The sequence below is a fragment of the Brachypodium distachyon genome, chromosome 4 (genome assembly GCF_000005505.3).
Source record: "Brachypodium distachyon strain Bd21 chromosome 4, Brachypodium_distachyon_v3.0, whole genome shotgun sequence".
Classification (NCBI taxonomy): Eukaryota; Viridiplantae; Streptophyta; class Magnoliopsida; order Poales; family Poaceae; genus Brachypodium; species Brachypodium distachyon.
This window is the reverse complement of record NC_016134.3, coordinates 1259062-1278546: the sequence shown is the minus strand read 5'-3', so window position 1 is coordinate 1278546 and position 19485 is coordinate 1259062. Positions and strand designations below refer to the sequence as shown.

General features: G+C 44.0%; 4 protein-coding genes and 1 long non-coding RNA gene across 7 annotated transcripts; 2 read left to right on the top strand and 3 right to left on the bottom strand.

The window, feature by feature from the left end:
* Nucleotides 1-280: 280 nt before the first annotated feature.
* Nucleotides 281-2368, bottom strand: LOC100845536 (WRKY transcription factor WRKY24). The gene is made up of 4 exons (XM_003577430.4): nucleotides 1985-2368; nucleotides 1723-1881; nucleotides 1188-1630; nucleotides 281-1094 (listed from the first exon to the last, which is right to left on the bottom strand). Exons 1-4 carry the CDS (start codon nucleotides 2222-2224, stop codon nucleotides 611-613), a joined length of 1326 nt encoding a protein of 441 aa, XP_003577478.1. The 5' UTR covers nucleotides 2225-2368; the 3' UTR covers nucleotides 281-610.
* A 108-nt stretch (nucleotides 2369-2476) lies between these two features.
* On the top strand, nucleotides 2477-3793 carry LOC100824735. The gene is made up of 2 exons (XR_732033.2): nucleotides 2477-3269; nucleotides 3406-3793. It is a non-coding gene; the product is annotated as an uncharacterized LOC100824735 (long non-coding RNA).
* Nucleotides 3794-4025: 232 nt separating this feature from the next.
* Nucleotides 4026-8551, bottom strand: LOC100821966 (GDP-L-galactose phosphorylase 1). Of its 2 annotated transcripts, XM_003577439.4 has the most exons (8): nucleotides 8394-8551; nucleotides 6650-7089; nucleotides 6157-6275; nucleotides 6017-6076; nucleotides 5494-5718; nucleotides 5189-5371; nucleotides 4526-4777; nucleotides 4026-4432 (listed from the first exon to the last, which is right to left on the bottom strand). In XM_003577439.4, exons 2-8 carry the CDS (start codon nucleotides 6720-6722, stop codon nucleotides 4235-4237), a joined length of 1110 nt encoding a protein of 369 aa, XP_003577487.1. In that variant the 5' UTR covers nucleotides 6723-7089; nucleotides 8394-8551; the 3' UTR covers nucleotides 4026-4234. The 2 variants fall into 2 exon arrangements, with proteins under 2 accessions (XP_003577487.1, XP_014758224.1); XM_014902738.2 differs by lacking the exon at nucleotides 8394-8551 and having other exon boundaries at nucleotides 6650-8216.
* A 462-nt stretch (nucleotides 8552-9013) lies between these two features.
* On the bottom strand, nucleotides 9014-13288 carry LOC100845547 (WPP domain-associated protein). Of its 2 annotated transcripts, XM_003579104.4 has the most exons (5): nucleotides 12831-13285; nucleotides 10742-12177; nucleotides 10466-10592; nucleotides 9705-9806; nucleotides 9014-9593 (listed from the first exon to the last, which is right to left on the bottom strand). In XM_003579104.4, exons 1-5 carry the CDS (start codon nucleotides 12843-12845, stop codon nucleotides 9540-9542), a joined length of 1734 nt encoding a protein of 577 aa, XP_003579152.1. In that variant the 5' UTR covers nucleotides 12846-13285; the 3' UTR covers nucleotides 9014-9539. The 2 variants fall into 2 exon arrangements, 1 of the variants encoding a protein (XP_003579152.1); XR_732032.3 differs by lacking the exon at nucleotides 10466-10592 and having other exon boundaries at nucleotides 12831-13288.
* Nucleotides 13289-14877: 1589 nt separating this feature from the next.
* LOC100844015 (argininosuccinate synthase, chloroplastic) lies at nucleotides 14878-19268 on the top strand. Its single transcript, XM_003577425.4, has 8 exons — nucleotides 14878-15032; nucleotides 15355-15502; nucleotides 15582-15630; nucleotides 15915-16097; nucleotides 17029-17103; nucleotides 17168-17353; nucleotides 17565-17653; nucleotides 18453-19268. Exons 1-8 carry the CDS (start codon nucleotides 14912-14914, stop codon nucleotides 19003-19005), a joined length of 1404 nt encoding a protein of 467 aa, XP_003577473.1. The 5' UTR covers nucleotides 14878-14911; the 3' UTR covers nucleotides 19006-19268.
* Nucleotides 19269-19485: the final 217 nt, after the last annotated feature.

Here is a 19485-nt window from a genome sequence, read left to right as displayed (position 1 = left end):
TTCGTTGGGCTGTTTAATACTTGTAATATTTTCGAGATGCATCTGCTATTTGCTACTGTCGTCATGATCTATATTCTAGAATTATTCATAGAATTGTTATTTTCCAACAACGCACTCATCAATTATTTTAAAAGTTATTTCCTCCTATTCATATTAATTGTCTCAAATTTGTCAAATATGGATGTATTATGTTTAAAATGCGTCTAGATACATGTAATATTTCGACAAGTAATATGGATTGGAGATAATAAAAGAACTCATATATAATGCACACAGCTGGTAGAAGAAAAAAAAAACATAGTTGATGAGTCTTATTGACTTTGCCTTCTCTAGCCAAGTACGGAGGCACAAGCTAGCTCTACGACTACGTGTACACACAGTAGTCTCAGAAGCCTGATTCAACGAATAAACAACAAAATAATCCATCTCAGTTGCTAACTAGCACCTACCAGTAGTATACTTCCATGTATATATATCTACGTATGCACGTGTGTGTATGCAACAAAATATCGTACTCCTACGTATTATACAAGCCAGGCGTACGTAGACGTACACGCTACGGCCGCGTATACACGTAAATCACGGCCATAGTCCACATGCTTTGTTTCAGCTAGCAGAGAAGGAGCGAGTCGACGAACAAGTCGTCCCTGGGCTCGTCCTTGGCGAGCATCTCCAGTGTATAGGGGACACCCCGTTGTTGTCCGTGTCCGTGTCCGTGTCCGGCGGCAGCAGAAGTCCGGATCATCATGGCGCCGTCGGAGGAGGAAGAGGACGCCGCCACCGCCGGCGGCCGGGCGGCGCCGCGGCCGAGCGGCACGTCGTGGTTGTGCTTCCCTTCGTAGGTGGTGATGACGGCGCGGGCGTCGTGCGACGCCCGCTCCACGTGCTTCCGCACCGGGCATCCCGGCGTCGTGCACTTGTAGTAGCTCCTCGGGTTGGGGTTCCCCTTGACGACCTTCTGCCCGTACTTCCTCCACCGGAAGCCGTCGTCCAGGATGTCGATGTCGCTCAGCGTCTGCACCACCAGCCTCGGCTCGCGCACCGGCTTGCCGCCGCCGGAGCTGCTGCCCTCGTTGTTATCGGCATCCTCCTTCCTGAAAACAATCCAAACTCTGTCCAATCAGTCCAAATTAAGAACACGACAAGCCACGGGAAACTACATACTAGTCAATCACGGCAGTACATACCAGCGCTTGGGTTCGGGCTCGGCGCCGTCGCTCCGGTGCGACGCCGCCCCGTTGTCGGCGGCGGCTTCGTCGTCGTCCCCGAACGTGACGGAGGAGTTCTCGGGCGTCGCGGCGGAGTGTTCCGGCTGATGATCGGCGGCGACGGTAACGGAGGAGGAGGAGGAGTTGTTGCGGCGGGTGGAGAGGGGCTTGGGGTGGTCGTGGGCGCCCTTGTAGACGATCTGGGTGACGCGGCCGTCGGCGAGGGAGCGCTCGACCTTCTTCTTCATGGAGCAGCCGGCGTGGGTGCACTTGTAGTAGCTCCGCGGGTCCTCGCTCCCCTTCACCTGCTTCTGCCCGTACTTCCTCCAGTTGTACCCGTCCTCCAGCTGCTGCTTGTTGCTCTTGTTGTTGCTGTTGCTCGCCGGGACGACGCTCTTGCTCACCTGCTGCTGCTGCTGCTCCTGCAAATCAATTAGCATACATGATGAGTCCATGCTGCGAGTAAGCGAGTTCGTACTGAATCCGTGTGCTGTCAAGTGTGTAGATACAATACCTTGAAGGAAGGGAAAGAATTTGTTTGGGCGTTGGTGTCGACGGCTTGGAAGGAGAAGTCAGCGAAGCTGCCACGGCTCTCCTCTGGCTGAGAGGCCTTCTTCCAGTCGTAGCTCTGCTGCGAGGCCGGGATCGCGCCGGTGGTCGGAGACGCCAGAATCTGATGAGAAAAAACATCAAGGAACACAACCCAAAACCAATCAGCTAACAATTCGATTGCAAAATTGCGCAGCAGCAGCAACAGGAGAAGGGAAGGGACTGACGTTGGAGTAGTCGAGGAGGACGGGGGAGTCGAGCAGGCCGGCGGGGATGGAGAAGTAGGAGGACAAGTGCGAGGGCGATATGGGCAGGCTGGGCGGCTGCGCGGACTTGAACTTGGGCACCCCGGTCCTGGGCGAGCCGGAGAGCAGGTCGGTGAAGGAGGTGATGAAGGGCGGCGGCGTGAAGGTGAACCCGGCGGCGTGGTGGTCCAAGCTCCCCGTGGTGGAAGAAGCTGCTGCCATGGCGAAGGAACCGAGAGAGTTGTCTGGTGTGTGAAAGAGAGGACGGGAGTGGTTTGCTTGGATGGGTGGCGTGGTTAAGTAGCTGCTCTGCCGGTAGTGGCTGGCTGTGCTGGGTGGGCGGCAAGCATAGCAGGGGCAGAAGCGTGGGATCAGGCCTAAATCAAAATGTGAACGTGGTGGTATTTGGGGTGCTTCCGGGAAAGGGGACGGGGGGGTCAAAGGAGCTCGTGCGGCTTTGACCGGTCAGCACGGGCGGCTGGGTTGGGTGAAAGGAGTCGACAAGGGGTTTCCGGGAAGACGAGGCGCGTGGGTCCCATCGGATAACGTGACGTCTTTCAAGAAAAGAAGAAGAAGAAGAAGAAAAACGCTGATCTGAAGTCTCCTGCCAGTCTTTCTGAAAGGTGAGATGGGATCATAAGTATTCTCAATTGATGGACACAATCAAGGTAACCAGGGCTCCGGGAGTCCAAAGATGGGCGCGGGGGTGAGTTTAGGATGTGGCTTTGGGCCTTGCATGCAGCTATTTTGGAACTGATGGTCCAAATTTGTTGCCTGCCTCAAAATTTGGTTTTGCCCGCTCTTAAACCGCTACAGCTAAATCATTTAGCACCGCTAAATCCTGCTTTAGCGAGCATAGCTGCCGTAGCAGAGACCCACTCAAATGCTATAGCGGTGCTATAGCCCGCTATTTAAAAAATTTCTGACCTGACATTGCATCATCCAATTATCTGCATCTTCGAGATATATATAATTGCATCATCCAGTTATCTGCATCTTCGAGATATATGTAATTGCATCATCCAGTTATCTGCATCTTCGAGATATATATATAGTTGCATCATACTCATTTATTTTATTTTATTTTTTGTTTACACCACCACCCCCCTCGCATGGGCACATTGCTATAAGAAGAGATGTCACTGACCTGTTTGGATCTGTACCATTTCCTTCCTTTCTTGAGTATTTCTTCCTGGAGACATGGGTTTCCTCAGGGTGCCAGCCTTGTGCTTGCTGCTGCTGATCATGCCACTCCTTTTACTTCCTGGTAATGCCTTGCCTGAGAAAAAATCACCTGAAGACTCTGACACTTCTCTCACAGCTCTATCACTTCTTTTTGCTGCTTGTGTTACTGTAAAAGAAAATAAGGTCTGATGCTGTCATGCACAAATTTTGTCCTGCAGGTTCCGAAGGCGAGACTTGCACGGAGTTCAGCAAGACCTACACTACTTTCTACTGCAGCAAGGACGCATGCGTCGAGCACTGCCATGGCGAGGGATTCACCGAAGGGGAGTGCAGGATGATCAGCTTCAACCCCATCATGATTCGCTGCTTCTGCGAGAAACCCTGTTGATGATGCTGCTGCTTCAGGATAGATGTTCAGTGTGATGCAGCAAGTAATAAGGTCTTAACAATGGCAGAAGTTGTACTTTAACAAGTTTCCTTTCTACAGGTTGTCATCTGCCCATCTTCCAATTAGAACTGGAAAAATGAGAACATAACATTAATTATAGAACCAAAATGCACAAGTTGTGAGGAAAATGTGGTAAGCCAATAAACTCACATTAATTATAGAATCACTTAGGTTTGCAACCCAAATACAATCTAACGTAGGATAGATGTTAGGTTGCAAAATAATCATAGAAGAACTGCATGTTCAGCAGCAACACTTACTAATTCCTCCCCTTCTACATGCGTAACACAAAAACCATTGTTATATTTAATAATAAAGATCAGCTGCAGATAATATGTTTCTGCAAGCTGCAGATCTGCAATAGTTCATGTACCACGAGGGGACATGATATACAGTATTGACAACAGCAACCTTTATTGAGCAATCTAAATGTTCAGGCATATGTACCATAGTACTTAGGCATAAACCACTAGACGCAGGGAATAAAGGACCATGGACACACAGTATTTATAAAGGCGGTACACTCAGCACAATTGTGCATAATGGACTCTCACACGCAATGTTGATAGTTGAGTTTTATTCTGCACAGAGTTACAGAGTTACATGGCATGATCATCGGCAATAGCACAACAAAGATTCTTCAGGTCTTCAAAAGCATCATCTTGGAATGAGAACGAAGCCATTTTGTCAGAAATTTCGGTCTCAGAAGCTTTGTCGAAATCAGCCTTGGTGCCGTAAACAAAGTAGCCACAGCACTCCCAGGCAGGAAGACAGCAGCCAGTGACCAGACTTTTTGCCTGAAACCAAACACTGGAGATTAATGTTTATCCATTCATTGGTTGCTAGCAAATTTGTTTAGAAATGGAACATGATGCACAAATGAGTTTCACCTGCGGAAACAAGCAAACATTTCTGCCATGGTTGGAGATCAGCAAGCTGTATGCAGTCTTGTTCTCATGCAAAGTTGACGATACTTCACTGACAACATTAACAAGTGCGTTTACATTGTTGCTGGTGAACACCAGAGCTTTTAGAGGGTAATCAACTATTTCGTACACACGAATGCCTGATCTGGCTTTCCCATCATATATCGCAACAGTCGAGGCAGACTCCACAGGTAAAGGATTAGCAAAGTAACAGGCCTGTAATATTTGGCAAAAATAACACCATGAGATTCTTCTCAAGCATCTATTGCAAACCACTTGTTCTAGCATCTCAGCAATATCCTATTGCAGAAATATCTCTGCTCACTGATTTTGATTAACTCATAATAGAGCAACTGTGTCATTGTATGCTAATCTGCCTACTGAAATCTTACTCATCATGGCATATTAATTAGAGTACCAAAAAATAGAAGGCAACATAAGGGCTTTGAGCTTTGTTGCCAGCCTGTAATAACACGTTACAGCATATCTATGGTTGAACTCTCAGTGTAGATGGCACCAGCAAACAACTCAATAGTTATTCCCATGATATCATGCAAGCACATGACAAGTGAACACTAAATAACTAGAGTAATTTGAAAACCTTAGGCAGCAGAACTACATTGTTACCTCAAAAAACATGCGGTCTGGCACAATAGATGTGCCATCATCAAAGAAAACACGGAATGCTGCATTGTTTACTTCAGAGGCACTTCTCATAATCAGCCCAAACATCCTTCTATCCCAAAAGGAAGTGAGTTGATTGGTTGCACTTGGGACCAAGAAGATGTGACCATATTCAACAGGATATGCCTTTAGGAGAAAAAGATGACCATGAGAAATGAAAAAGAACGATGAATGGATTCACTAGCACTTGTATATTATATCTACATTCAGAGAGGAAATGAGGTAAAGAGTTATTAGAAGCTACACACATTTGCAATCAGCAGTACTCCATCGTTAACAGGTGTTGCTGAGGGAACAACCTCAGGTACATCCTTCTCTCCTTGTGCAATGCACAAAAGCAGTTCCTCATGACTTTCAGTACAATCTGGCTTCAGGCATCCCAAAGGTTGACGGAACTTGCCATATTCCTTGAGCAAAAATGAATCCCACTTATCATTCATCTGAACAACAAAATTCCTTTCACCTTCAATTACCTGTACAAAATTCCAAAACCCATCATACAAACATATCGTTAACAGGGTTGAGTGACCTGGTCAATCTTTTGACAGGGAATATATCAATACCACCTACATGGTGTGTGTGCATGTTTGTCTAGCTTGTTTGGTCGATTTTCGTATTGCAATTTTTAGGTTGTGTATCATAAACCAATGTGAACAAGCATCCACAATTTATTTTTGACGGAAAAGCATCCAGAATTTAAGAAGTTGCAATTCTCTACATATGGAAGAATTTTGGTGTGTCTGAGAGGGAAAGAGGGTATCCAGCAAGCACCTTAAGTTTGCAAGTAGTAACATCATATCCCAAATGGCCCTCCCGAGCAAAATTCTCCCACTGGGAAAGAGGAGAGTCATAAACGACAAATGAAATGATGCCATGAGACATCAGAGAAATCGTGCTCGGATAATGCAAACCTGAGAAAGAATGATTGTATCAAGTAAAGTTGGGCTGGCTTGATCGATACATGTGATTCTTTTAAGGTCATCATTTCCGTGATGTTCTATACCAAAACGGTAAAGATGTAGCTTCACACCTGAAGATCCAAATAGAAGTTATGACTATTACAGCGGCACAAGGTGAAAAAAGAAAGAAAAGGATCAGACCTGTGCTACTGCTCTCAAGGGTTAAAAGCATAAGCTAGGTTTTGTGAAAAATGACGTGCTTCTGTAAAATATCTACAAATGATTTGTTATTCAAACTAGTCGTTGTTAAGTAGGCACATATCATGAGTTGAAAATGCAACGTGGCTAGCTAATCCACTCGTGTAGCATATTGAGTTTGATACATAGAAGAACAAACTGGTCTACACTGTACACTAGCTCATCCTTTTTACAATACTAGTTTGTCGGTGCCAAAAACATAGACAATAGTACAGGAAATACATCGAATCTAGAATCCCTGGATTACCTTCAGATTGATCCAGAGGAGGGTTCTTGCCATGAAATGAGTATTCACCTTCTAACTTGGTGGCTGACACCATGCTTCCGACACTTAAATATATGGACTATACTAACTGAATTAACTACAGTACTAAAATCCTAGTTCAGACTTCAGCACGACCACCACCAGCAAGGTAGGTCAGATCAGAAGGATGCCCCCCAGCAGATGGGAGGGCACCGCGGCCACCGTGGAAAGAAGGCGATGCAAGAAGAAACTTAGGAAAGCGATGGACACATTGTCTTCCCCTTCTTAGTGTAACACGGGGTCCTTTTCTTAGAGCCGTGGCTGATCTTGTGAAGCCAGCCCTACTGGACCAGCTATGCCCCTCTGCAATATCAACTTGGTTCTTCTTTTAGTAGCTTCCAACAAATTCTTTGATCATAGAATGTAGTCTTTTTGCAGGACAGCTGAACATGAACAGAGCTTTAGCCATTAGATCAATACACATTAATTCAGGCGTTAAAAAGAGCAACCAATAAGAAAAATACCTGAATCCTACTACTATGTTTTTTTTTTCTATTAGGTAACTAAGAAAGAAAATTTGGAAAGTTCGGAATTGAAGGGGTTGTGACATGTGTAATAAAACACCTTTGTGAATCATGCCTGCAAAACAAACGGAAGCATTCCAAATAGAAGCATAATGCTCGTGAAGCACTCTCTTTTGACTTACGTGGCTTTCAAAACCAATTTTTTTCTGCAATTCTTGCTAGTCAAAAACTTTTCGCTAATTCCAATACCGCGTTTTACAATGACATGTACCTATAGGATAGGCACCGAAGTCGTGATCAACATACTTACTAGTTAAAAATTGGGTACGGGAATTGTGCAAAGCAAGGGCATATAGTCATACCCCCGGAATGTTTTTTCGAAAATTACCAGATACCAGTGCGAATAAACACTAGTACTATACAGCCCTCAGTTTGCATCCCAAGACCCAAGTACATAAAAGCACAACGGAACGTCTACATATCACAGGCCCTTAGCGGCCCAGGCGCTGAGCAATTTAGCAAACTTTATTTTTGAGAAAACGCAAAGCTTGCTCTTGACGCATTGATAAATGAATATAATTACAAACCTATAACCAGACCGAAACAACCAACCACTCAAGACAAGACCACATCCAACGGCCACCTTGGCTGTCAGACAGACACTACAACCGACGCCATCAAACAAAACATGGCCTAGATACCACCCACACAAGCGCAAAAGACGCGACAAACCACCACAACCCCCGCTGCACGAAAATACAATACCTAGTACATATAAAATGCTTGCGCTGCCACTGAAATAGGGTGAAAGATTAAGCACATAACCTCATGCTCCTACTAACAAGAAGGTCATTTTACCCAATTTTGCACCCGACGCGAGCCCTTCCTATGTTAATTCCCCCCAACACCATAAAGATTATCTACAGAGCCATAATTCCACTTATGAGCAACTTGGAGAATGCATTTGTCCCCGGTCAAGGTTGTGAAATCACAGCCTCATGCCGCCCGTGTACACTTCTTTCTTAATGTCAACAAATGGGTACCAACAGAATTGTCAGCCCACGGGCGGAGGACCCAGTAGGGCAAGGCCTACCTTGATTTTTTTTGGCCTCAGTTACGAATTGGGGAAGATTATGAAACGGGGATATAAAGGGCGGAATCCGTTTCGTGGGGTGATGGGAGGAGAAACGGTCGGGGGCGAGAGAATCGAAGGGGAGATCAACCTGCGGTGGAGGCGCTCGCGCGAGGAGGAAGACGGCTCGGGCGCTCGGCAGCGGGATGGGTGGCGGCGCTCGCGCGAGGAGGAAGAAGAGGGGAAACGTGTGGTGTGAGACTGAGAGATGAATTAGCAAATTGGCTTCTCCTTCTTTGGCCCCCTCGTTTCAGTGAAATACTGTATTTTAGAGGTGCTTCTTTCCTTGTGCCATTGTTTGGATGAACTTTGGTTAATTCTGGATGGGTTCCATCCTAAGGGAAAAATCTGACACTTTATGCTTTCAAATTTATTTTCTAAAAAGAAAAGTTGCAAGCAGAAAACAGTCAACAAATTGCTTGTGATAACATTTTTAGAATTTCTTAAACATGTATAAGAAACATAGAGGACAAAATTCAAAGCAGTTATAATATTGTAATTTTTTTAGGGGGATATTTTATGTTTGGAGTACATTTCTTTCCATGCATGAACCCATCATGTGTTTACACACCCTCTTTCTTGAGATGATGGGTTTCTACTTATTAGAAGTGCATGATGCTGCTTCTCACTGGCCCATGGCCCATGGCCCATGGGCTCGTGTGAATGTATTGGCCACTGAGGACTAGAGTAAAGAAAATGACAGTCAGGTGCTTTCATCAACTAGTTGGCAGTATTGCAAATATCTACTGCTTTCCAGTGTTAAAATGGATTAGAGAAAACTGCATTAGTTACAGCTTACAAACACAAAAACACTGACAAGACAAGTGACAACTGACAACACAGACTAGGATAGAAATACATCATCACTGAGAATACAAGCTAGGGCAGGACAACTATGACAATAACAAGCTGAACTTTCTGCACCCAACGAAATAATCACCCAATTTTCCCAAAAGGAGAGAAATAATCACCCACAATATAACCTAAATCTGTAATTAACACAAATAAAACCCTATGATGTGTATTGACAACTACTAACTGCACACTGATACAACACTAAGCAACGCTAGAAAAGACTAAAGAACAAGCCTAGAAAAGCCTTGTCACACTAGCAATTGAACAATGCTGTCTACTACTTTGACTGCACTTGGATCTGTAAGCTAACATCTTTCCTCCCTGTAAGTCAATGCGAAAACCTGCCCAAAGCTAACTAATGTTTCACCAATGTGTTATGTTGCTAAACAGTTTCTCCTTTCAACACCTTCTGCGTTAGATTCAGAATCTCTGTCACCTGATGGAATTATCAGAAGAAGATTATGAACTCTACAACCTTGCCCCAGAAAATAATAACAACAAAAAGTACAGAACTGGTATCATGAAAATGATGGAGCAATTATCTTACCCCAGGGTAATGCTTCAAAACAGGAGAATAACGATCAAGTGCTATATATATTTTACCAAGAACACTTAAAAGGGTGTCGACCTCATCGCCAAGTATATCAACCTGAAGCACATTAGGAAAGAACTCTGAATAGTCTCATTACACGCATAAAATGGTTAGTTAACAACTGAAGATGTAATCACCCAGTTTCTCTAAAAAAAGAAATAACCTAAAACTGTAGTTAACATGAATAAAACACTACTCCCTCCATTTCACAAAGAATGGCGCCCACGCTTTTCGAGATGGAACTTTGACCAATGATTACACTAATATATGTAGGTTATATGTTACAAATTTTATATTGTTGGAAAGGTTTTTGAAATACGAATCCAATGAGATAGTTTTTGTAGCACAAAACTCTCAAATCATTAGTCTAATTGTTGGTCAAAGTAAAATCTTGAAATGCGTGCGTGCCATTCTTTGTGAAATGGAGGGAGTATGACTTTGTGTTCCACCTTATCTAGATGCTAGATTTCTTCTTTTACTTTGGATAAAATGCAAAGCCAGCATCATGTGTGTTTCAGAATTCAGCAAGAGAAATGAATATGTAACTAATCAGCAGGCATTCCCTGTTAGTTTTTTACATCAACCCATGTCGACACTCATTTGGAATTTTGTTCAGCATTCCACCTTAGAGCTCAAAAGCACACTCCATTTGTGAGGAAATTGTAGCTTAGCGGATTGAAAGCAAAAAATAAAGGAAGACTAAAAGAAAAGCTAACCTCAGCTTCTGCTTTCAGGAGATTCGAACATTTAATCTCAAGTATTTGTTTATACCAGAATTCCCTTTTCTTTAATACAGCAACTTGCTGTACTAGTGGGTTAAACTGACAAATTATACTAGTCAACCTGCGCCAAAATTTAAAAATGAACAATAGGCCAATGCACTTGGAAATATGAAACAGACAAGAGTACAAGCTGCTAGTCTTTAGTAACATGCATATGTTTAGAATAAAGAACGATATCATAATGTAAAGAGATGTTAATGAATTGCGCACCTAATTTCATTTTGTTTCATACTTTGTGCTAATCTGCTCTCAAAATCACTGTATTCTTTTGACAGCTTTTCCATACTGACAAGATCAAATTCTAGGTGCCCTGCGTGCCCACTATGACTGTCGATGCATGGGACTGGTGTCTTCTTCATTTCCCGGATAGTGGCATCAAGTGAGGCATTTTGTTCTTTTGCTTCCTCCAAGGCAACAGACATGGAAGTTAAGGTCTCAGTCAGCCCATATATCTCTTGCTTGCACACATGGATTTGCTGCAAAGCCTCATAAAGGCAGCTCTTCATTGAATTCGACTCGCCTTTGAACTCTAGAATCAGCAATTCTTGCTCACAGACTTTCTCTCTAAACATCGAAAGCTCGTCGTTAACCAGGTCGAATTCCTCATGGTGCTGAACCAATGTCGATCCTGCAATTGAAACAAGCTGGTCATTTTCATACTTGAGCTTATGTTTTTCTCCGGACATAACACGTATCTGCTCTTCTTTTTCCATGAGCAAATCTCTGAGGAACCACTCCTCCTGGTTACTATCATCAATCTGATTTTCATAATTGCCGAAAACTTCTCTTAATACAGATAGGTCCAATAAATCTTTCAAGTGGCTCTCAATCTTTAGATCTTCAAGCTGACCACTGAGCTTGTCGACTTGATTCAAAAGTTTTGACTTTGACAGCGAGTGTTGCATAATATCACTATGCGCGTCCACTACTTGTGAAGCAAGCTGCTTATTCTCCTTTCTTTTGTTGGCCAGCAAACCTCGAAGATGTTCATTTTCATCAAGTAAAGAACCAATTCTGTCCTTCAACCTGCATAGCTCATCATCCTCTTTATGGTTAAAAGAAGAGCCCTCTTTCCTCGATATGATCTCATCCAGTTTTGAAATCGTCTGAGACAGCTTTGATTTGATGAGTTCAAGCTCTCTCTCTTTCCTAAAAGGCAACATGGCGCCATCTTTCGCGAAATCCCTTTTCAGCCTGAACAACTCCTCGGTCTTCGCATGCAACTCAATCTCATGCTGCCTTCGCAGTTTCAGCCACTCCGACTTGAGGAACCCCGTGATCTCTTCGCCGCTCATGTGCTTCAAGAGCGAAAAATCCGGGATATCAAGCATGGCCTCATTCGTCTGTCTTGCTACAGGAGGCTCGCCGCCATCATCTTTCATCTTCAGAGAGCTCGTCTCATCGACTTTCTCGAGACTAGTATGGGGAGGAAGCACGCTGGACTCTGAAGCTGCCACGGCGCTCAAGATGCCGGCAAGTTCATCCCGCAGCGCGGCGATCTCGGAAACATTTTCGTTGCAGTTCTTGGTCAGGGTGCTGATACGGTTCTGATTCTCCCATAGCTTGGTCTCGAACTCACGGCGCAGACCCATAATGTAGCTCTGGATCATGATGCCAGAGAGCTCTCTCTGCAGCTCATCCTCCAACTGCAGAAAAGGTTACAGAGAAACATGGGGGTTTAGTACTCTAGCAAGGACTACGATTAGTAAACAAAGAAAATTCAAAGAGCGTTTCTTCTTCTCCTTTTTGCAAAACTAAATGGACGGAACAGATGTCCGTCAAAATGCAGCCATTCAAACCCTTCCAGATTGGAGGAAATCAAAATTAATGGCGAAGGCGAATTGGGACGGAAGGAGGCTAGCAGTACAGTATAGCGAACTTGAACGCAGGAAAGGTTTTTTAGTCAAACTTTCGGGAGATTAGTAGTACTATTAGTAGGAGTACTTGACTATTTTCCATCTTTGAAACATGAGTTTACAATTCCAACTTACAAGCAGTTAATTATCTTATAACTACTCAGTACTCCGACAATTCCCCGTAATTAAAATCAAGAATATACAACACTGGTACTACTACTAGTCGGTAATCAAAATATTAAAGAACAGGAACTTGCACTAAATCCAGGGAGGACCAACCAGGCCGTACTCCAGGTCCAGGGCAGCGCAGGCTCCGCTGTACTGAAGAATCGAGGAGTATTCTTCTCGGAAGTGGGGAAGGAAGCAAACTAAGTAGTACTGCTCGTATAAACAAGGGAAGAAATAAAGAAATAAAAGGGATGGTAGTCTGATGAACAACTCACGGGTACTTCCGCCATGTCGGGTGGGCTACTCCGCTCTGGCCCGCTGGCCGGCCGCCAGGAGGAAGAGGCAGAGCCGCCGCCGCTGCAATTTTCCCCGGGCGGGAAACGAAAATCAAAAGAGGCGCGGGGGAAGGGAAGGGAAGGGAAGGGAAGGCGAGGTGGAGTAGTCGAGGGAGGGAGAGAAGAGAGCAGAGCAGAGCAGAGCAGTGCGCCCGCTTTACAGCAAAGGCGCCTCCTTTTTTCCCCCTCGTCTGTCCTCGCGCCCCCCGCCGTCGGTTTATGCAGAGAGAGAGCGGTTGCAGAAGTTGCAGTTGCCCGTTGGAGAATTCGATGGCGTCCCCCCAGGAAGGAAGGAGGAGAGGACGAAAGGAAGAGAGGGAAATTGGGGCGGTGGTTGCTTGCTGTTGCTTTGCTGCCTGTCGATGGTGGTGTAGTAGGCGATGCTGACCGGATAGGAAAAGAAAGGAAGGAAGGATTTCCGTGACAGCCGCGTATCGCCGACGGCTCTATTTCACTGTCCACTCTCACGGGTCGCCCCGCTCCACTGCTTTGAGATTCGCGACGCCCCTTGCCTTCCGTGGCTAACTCAGGGCCTGTTTGGTCAGAGGCCCAGACAAAAAATGCCTGAAAAAAGTTGCTGCCTGGTCAGCCATGTACTAGTGCTAGATGCGGCTGAGCTCAGGTTTGCTGCTGCCGGACACTAGACAAACAAATTAATTTACGCTTCAGGCAGCCATTAGGCCAGGAGACCATGCCGTCTAAGACGCAATCCGAACAGCCTCTTCAGGACTTCATAAGTAACTGACAACTTTTCTTTTCTGAATACCACAACTTTAGTCTGCAACGATGATACCTCTGCTCGTCACGCGAAAAGTTGGGGAGTGAACGTTCGCTCTATGCAAGTTTTCAGTTAAGTTTTCAGATAAACGCCCCTCGACCTGACGATTGAGCTATATTTTTTTTGCTGGCTTATTTCGAGCTGAATTCACGCATGTGTTTACATGGAGCAGGTAGCCTAGCTAGCCGCCATGTACAGCTAGCCCTTAAGATTGTTTAAGGCGAGAGAACCTTCTCTTTTCCAGCTGATTGGTTAATTCATTTGTAGCTAGTAGTGGAGTTGGCTCACTCACTCAATCACACCATCCCTTTACCTTAATATTTTATATGCTCCGCTGTTAAGCTCGATGCAAACGCTCATGTTTGTCTCTTCTACTGATCTTATACTCCACTTACTAGGCCCCGCAAAACAACATTGCTTTACCCTAATTTAAGTTCGGCTGTGTTAACCTCGGTGTACAAAACGTTCTTGCATGTTTGTCTCTTCGTGGTGATCTACTATTGCCTAGTACATCGGAGTATAATAGAAAGAAAAGAAAACGACACCACACCACGATGCATATGCCAGTCCCGTCCAGGTTCGTCTACTCTTTTTAGTACACGCAGACTGGACTTTTGTATAGCTCGTGTCTCGCCTGGGTTTGGCCCACCACACATTAACATTCAATGTCGGATTGACCGGATTTGGCTCGAGTTTGACCTGTTCATGTTCAGATGAACCCCGTGTTTGGTCAAACTCCGGTGTTCTTTTGGCCAAGTCCGGTCACTTTTTTGCAAATCGCATCTCATAGCTTCGAGAACTGACGAGGAATATTTTAGTACAACATAAGGATCAAAAATTGTACAGGATGACATCGAAGACAAAACTTAGACAAAATAGTTGTAATACTAATTTGAACCGCGAAGAGTTTTTTCGAGCCTCAAAATTTCTTGCATGTGTAAGACGAGAAAGGACGAGGTTCGCGCAGCACATGTCCAAGACGTCGTCAGCTGCGTCTCCGTTCCTGCGACCGGCCCAGAACTGCCGCAGCCCATCCCGCGTCGGCACATGCATAGGCCCAGAAATAATTCAAATCGAACCCATGATTTGGTCCTGTATGCATACTGTTCTCTTCTCTACCGTATTTGGGCCGAAAACATCGCCTTGGCCCACGTTGGCCCAGCGATCTAACGCTATACTGTATATATATGATTCCATCGAAAGGTGCCCTTGGGTTCTCGCTCGGTCAGACAGACTTGGAAACATGAATCCCGTCGCTTGTCTTCGTCTTCGAGCGAGCGCCGCCACCTCTCCCTCCCCATCCCACCGCCAGCCCCCTCGCTCCGTCTATCGTCTTCCTCCTCGTGCGAGCGCCTCCACCGCAGGTATCTATCCCCCCTCGTTTCTCTCGCTCCCGTCACCCTACCAACAGATCCCGCCCTTTAGCTCCCCGTTTCATCTCCTTAATACTATTCGCCAATTCGTAACTGAGGCAAAAATCAAGCTAGGGCTTGGTTCGCATGCTTAGCAAGTATCAAGTTTGATGAGCACCGCTAGCGTCCAATTGTCCATGGGCCATTTACGCAAGATGGGTGTTTCTGATACGTAGTAAACTTGAGTGATTTGTTTTTAGGTTGTATATGGAGGAGATGCGCATTGCTTTTGTTAGATGATGATAATCATTTTGTCCTCGGTGATAATCTGCAGCTGTTAGTTGCGTAATGGCAAGTGGAAAAGAGCATGCCACAACTGCTAGTGCTGATCAAAAGAAAGGTGGATTGCTTGGCAAATTAAATAAAGTTGTTCTAGCTTACAGCGGTGGCTTGGATACATCAGTAATTGTTCCCTGGCTCAGGTAAAAAAGGTTTCTTGCCTCAGTATGGATTTTTACCAGTCGGGAAGCTTAAACTTATCTGTTTTGATTTATGTTGAAGGGAGAACTATGGTTGTGAAGTCGTATGTTTCACTGCTGATGTTGGCCAGGTATATTAAAATAACTTGAGTAATTCTCAAGGCTCTACTATACAACTGAATAGTTCTACTGTCCTATTTTATTATGTGATGGTATGCTAACTATAAGTGCCTCAGCTGTCTCTTTCATGTCCTTGTTTGTTACATTACTAGCTGATGACTTAGATGGTTATATTTATTATGAATTAAAAAATCAATTATTTTTTCACTTGTTGTCCCTATGGCTTCATGTCGTCCCATGTTTCGTAACTTTGGCATATTTTGTATACAACATTTTTTTTTCTGAAACAATGTAGGGTGCCATTGAAATGGAAGGATTGGAGAAAAAAGCAAAAGCTAGTGGTGCAAGCCAGCTTGTTGTCAAGGACCTGACAGAAGAATTTGTTGGCCAATATATATATCCCTGCCTGCGTGCTGGTGCAGTTTACGAAAGAAAGTATCTGCTTGGTACATCAATGGCTAGGCCTGTTATTGCTAAGGTGAAATTGATAGTTGTATTTGTGTCTTTATAACGTTTTTAGCATAATTGTCTCATGAGTACATTTGAAATCTGTTTTCTGTCTATCTTTAATTGACAATGTGTTTTCTTGCACTTCCTCATACTGGAATAATAGCCATTGTAGTTCAAGTTTGCCCTGTAATGCTTCATTTCTTATTTGTTCCCAAAAAGTCTCACCTGCAAGAATCCTACAAGTCTCACCTTCATTTCTTATTTGTAGTTCAAGGTTGATGGCATCTGTTGTTGCACAGTTCTGTTCAATTTTCCTAAACTGAATCTTGTAGGCGTCATGGAGTAGGTCCAGGGGTGGATCTATAATCTGCCACTGAGTTGGGCTTTGTGTAACACAAGGATTCTTTTCCCATATATCTGCGAGAACTGAATTGTTTCATGCAAAATTCCTGTGTTCCAAACATGCTCTTAAATGAAAAGGAATCAAGACAGTAGCTAATCATGATTTGAATACTGAAATCACAATAATGCCATGTGCTGTGCAACTGCACTCTAATAAAAACACAGCAAATCTTTGCTTGATTGGTGCTACAAAACCAAGTTGCTATCTGTGGCAATCCTTAGGTGCCAGTCCTTTTTCACCACTGAGTAGGACCATTTAAGCCATTGTTCAGTCTGCTGTGTAATGTTCCTCAATTGCATTAGCCGTTTGATAGGCACTTTATCGGTTTCTCTTATGAGTTATTTTCTTTTATGATTTGTATTTTCTTTTTATATTAGATAACAGTTGATCTGTAAGATTTGTAGGAGCCAGACTTAAATACGTAAATTCCATAGTTGTTAGATGAATGAAGTATTAAAACGATTATATCCAACCATTTCATACATCCTTTTATTTCTGTGAGGACACCAAATAGTATGGCTGATTGGAGGACTAACAATTTGTATATCCATTGTAGGCAATGGTCGACGTTGCCAAGGAAGTTGGTGCAGATGCAGTTGCTCATGGGTGCACTGGAAAAGGCAATGACCAGGTAGATACTGCTGTTTATGCGAATGTTAGTTTGGACAGTCATCTGATGCTAACCTTTTCTGTAGGTTCGCTTTGAGCTTACATTCTATGCCTTAAATCCGGAACTTAAAGTGGTGGCGCCTTGGAGGGAGTGGGATATTACAGGACGTGAAGATGCAATTGAGTATGCAAAGAAACACAACGTGCCAGTTCCAGTTTCAAAGAAATCAATATACAGCCGTGATCGAAATTTGTGGCACCTTAGTCATGAGGTATATTGCCATTGCCTTGTTTATACCTCGTATGTTCTCCGGAGCTTTATTGTTCCTTTCTGTTGTTGAGGATGTGAATCTTGCAGTACCTTGTACATGATGCATAATTTCAGAACTTCTAAATCAATTAAGTTGACGCCATTGATAATCTCCTGCATCTTTGTCTTGTCAATGTCTTTAATTGATGATGTGAGTTCTTTCAACGTTGCAGGGTGACATTTTGGAAGACCCAGCAAATGAGCCAAAAGAAGATATGTATATGATGTCTGTTTCTCCAGAAAATGCACCTTCAAAACCCGAGTACGTGATCAATCTCCTATCTTGCGATAGGCCATAGCTTGTGGTCTGTATATTCTTTATACTCTTTATTTTCATCTTTGCTGTAGCGTACAATAGTCATTAAATTCCTGCAATGGGTCATACATATTCCCAAATGGTATATGGTAGAGGTTAGTTGCACAGAGAACTGCCAAAACAGGTTTGTGATCCTGGATACAGCAGTTCTGAACTAGAGATGTTGGATCTTTCTATGATGAACTTTGGAGATATTCAGCATTGTGAAGTTCCAATTTGGCATGACTAAATCTCATCTCCTTAGCAGCCAAACACTGTCTTACTGAAAAAAAAGTCGTATATTTATGCGGCTCACAGCTTAGACCATGCTTTTTTCTGTAATGAGTGTAGCCACCAGCTAACTCAAGATAGGTTATGGTTCATGAAATCAGCATCTATAACTCAAGCATACTAGGTTGCTATCTAGCTATGCTTCAAAAGACTTGCCATGTGAGACTGTATGTGTATGGTACTAAGATTTGAGTTTACAAGGCTTGTTCAAACCATGAGCTGCTATGAACTGCATATTTTCTTCCTCTGATATCATGCACAGAAATTATCCGAATTGGTAACTCTACCATCAGTCTGTTTGTGTTGTAAACACTTTGTTCGCACATTCTTGTTGCATTATAATTCGTTGTACTGAAAAAACCAGCTACTTTCACGGACTTGCTTGGCAGAACATAGATTTTTCATTGTTCCACCATAATATACATATTACTATGCCAGCACGTTGTATCTAATAAAACTTGGGTTCATACATCAGGTATCTGGAGATTGGTATAGTTGCCGGTGTTCCTACTTCTATCAACGGAAAGGATCTCTCGCCGGCATCTCTCCTTACCAAGCTCAATGAAATCGGTGGGAAGCATGGTATTGGCCGTATAGATATGGTGGAAAACCGCCTTGTGGGGATGAAGTCTCGTGGTGTTTACGAGACCCCTGGTGGCACCATCATGTCAGCTGCGGTCCGCGAGCTTGAGGCCCTAACACTTGATAGGGAGACAATGCAGTGGAAGGACATGCTTGCCCTCAAGTACGCGGAGCTGGTGTACGCTGGGCGTTGGTTTGACCCGCTCCGACAGTCCATGGATGCGTTCATGGAAACAATCACGGCGACAACGACAGGTTCTGTGACCCTGAAGCTGTACAAGGGCTCGGTGACTGTCACGTCTCGGAAGAGCCCCTACAGCCTGTACAGGGAAGACATCTCATCGTTTGAGAACGGGGAGATCTACAACCAAGCGGATGCTGAAGGTTTCATCAGGCTGTACGGTCTGCCTACCCGAGTTCGCGCAATGTTGGAGAAGGGTATCTAAGATCCCAAGTCTGTTGTGTGTTTGAATAATTGTCTCTCTCGACAACTGTTGGGTGTATTCTAGAAATATTTTGGACAGAATTTGGGTTGAACACAATTTGGGTTTTCAGTTAGTATGGTAACTTGCAGTAAGATGCCATTTGGTGCCGTGGATGATGCAGTCCTTATGTTATTGCACTTGATTACATTTTTAGTCGGAAGCCCTCAACCTTTGTAGCCATGGAGAAAGAAGTAATGACAGGAAAGAATGCGTACGTGGCCTCAGCATGCACTTGCAAACCACTTTTCTTCTGACGGAATATCTCCAGCTCGGCTGTTTTTCATTGATTAGGAAGGATGTACAAGAAAAAGTTTACAATACTCGATTAGATGCAATCAGGGTGGGTTGAATTACCTTTTTCGAACTGCCCTAGCTAAGTCCAACAATACTGATAAGTTTGCTGCACACCATCAGAGTCAACTGATTGTTTGTGAACACTCT

Excerpts from the sequence above, each read along its gene's own strand:
- LOC100821966 (XM_003577439.4), bottom strand. The coding sequence starts at position 6,722 with ATGGTGTCAGCCACCAAGTTAGAAGGTGAATACTCATTTCATGGCAAG. Across the intron at positions 6,077-6,156 it reads ATACAATCATTCTTTCTCAG|TGGGAGAATTTTGCTCGGGA; the intron begins GTTTGCATTATC and ends CCTCTTTCCCAG. Across the intron at positions 4,433-4,525 it reads ATGTTTGCTTGTTTCCGCAG|GCAAAAAGTCTGGTCACTGG; the intron begins GTGAAACTCATT and ends GTTTGGTTTCAG.
- LOC100844015 (XM_003577425.4), top strand. The coding sequence starts at position 14,912 with ATGAATCCCGTCGCTTGTCTTCGTCTTCGAGCGAGCGCCGCCACCTCT. Across the intron at positions 15,631-15,914 it reads TCACTGCTGATGTTGGCCAG|GGTGCCATTGAAATGGAAGG; the intron begins GTATATTAAAAT and ends GAAACAATGTAG. Across the intron at positions 17,354-17,564 it reads TGTGGCACCTTAGTCATGAG|GGTGACATTTTGGAAGACCC; the intron begins GTATATTGCCAT and ends TCAACGTTGCAG.
- LOC100845547 (XM_003579104.4), bottom strand. Across the intron at positions 10,593-10,741 it reads ATGAAACAAAATGAAATTAG|GTTGACTAGTATAATTTGTC; the intron begins GTGCGCAATTCA and ends ATTTTGGCGCAG. Across the intron at positions 9,594-9,704 it reads TTTTGAAGCATTACCCTGGG|GTGACAGAGATTCTGAATCT; the intron begins GTAAGATAATTG and ends TAATTCCATCAG.
- LOC100845536 (XM_003577430.4), bottom strand. The coding sequence starts at position 2,224 with ATGGCAGCAGCTTCTTCCACCACGGGGAGCTTGGACCACCACGCCGCC. Across the intron at positions 1,882-1,984 it reads TCCTCCTCGACTACTCCAAC|ATTCTGGCGTCTCCGACCAC; the intron begins GTCAGTCCCTTC and ends TTTTCTCATCAG. Across the intron at positions 1,095-1,187 it reads GAGCCCGAACCCAAGCGCTG|GAAGGAGGATGCCGATAACA; the intron begins GTATGTACTGCC and ends GATTGTTTTCAG.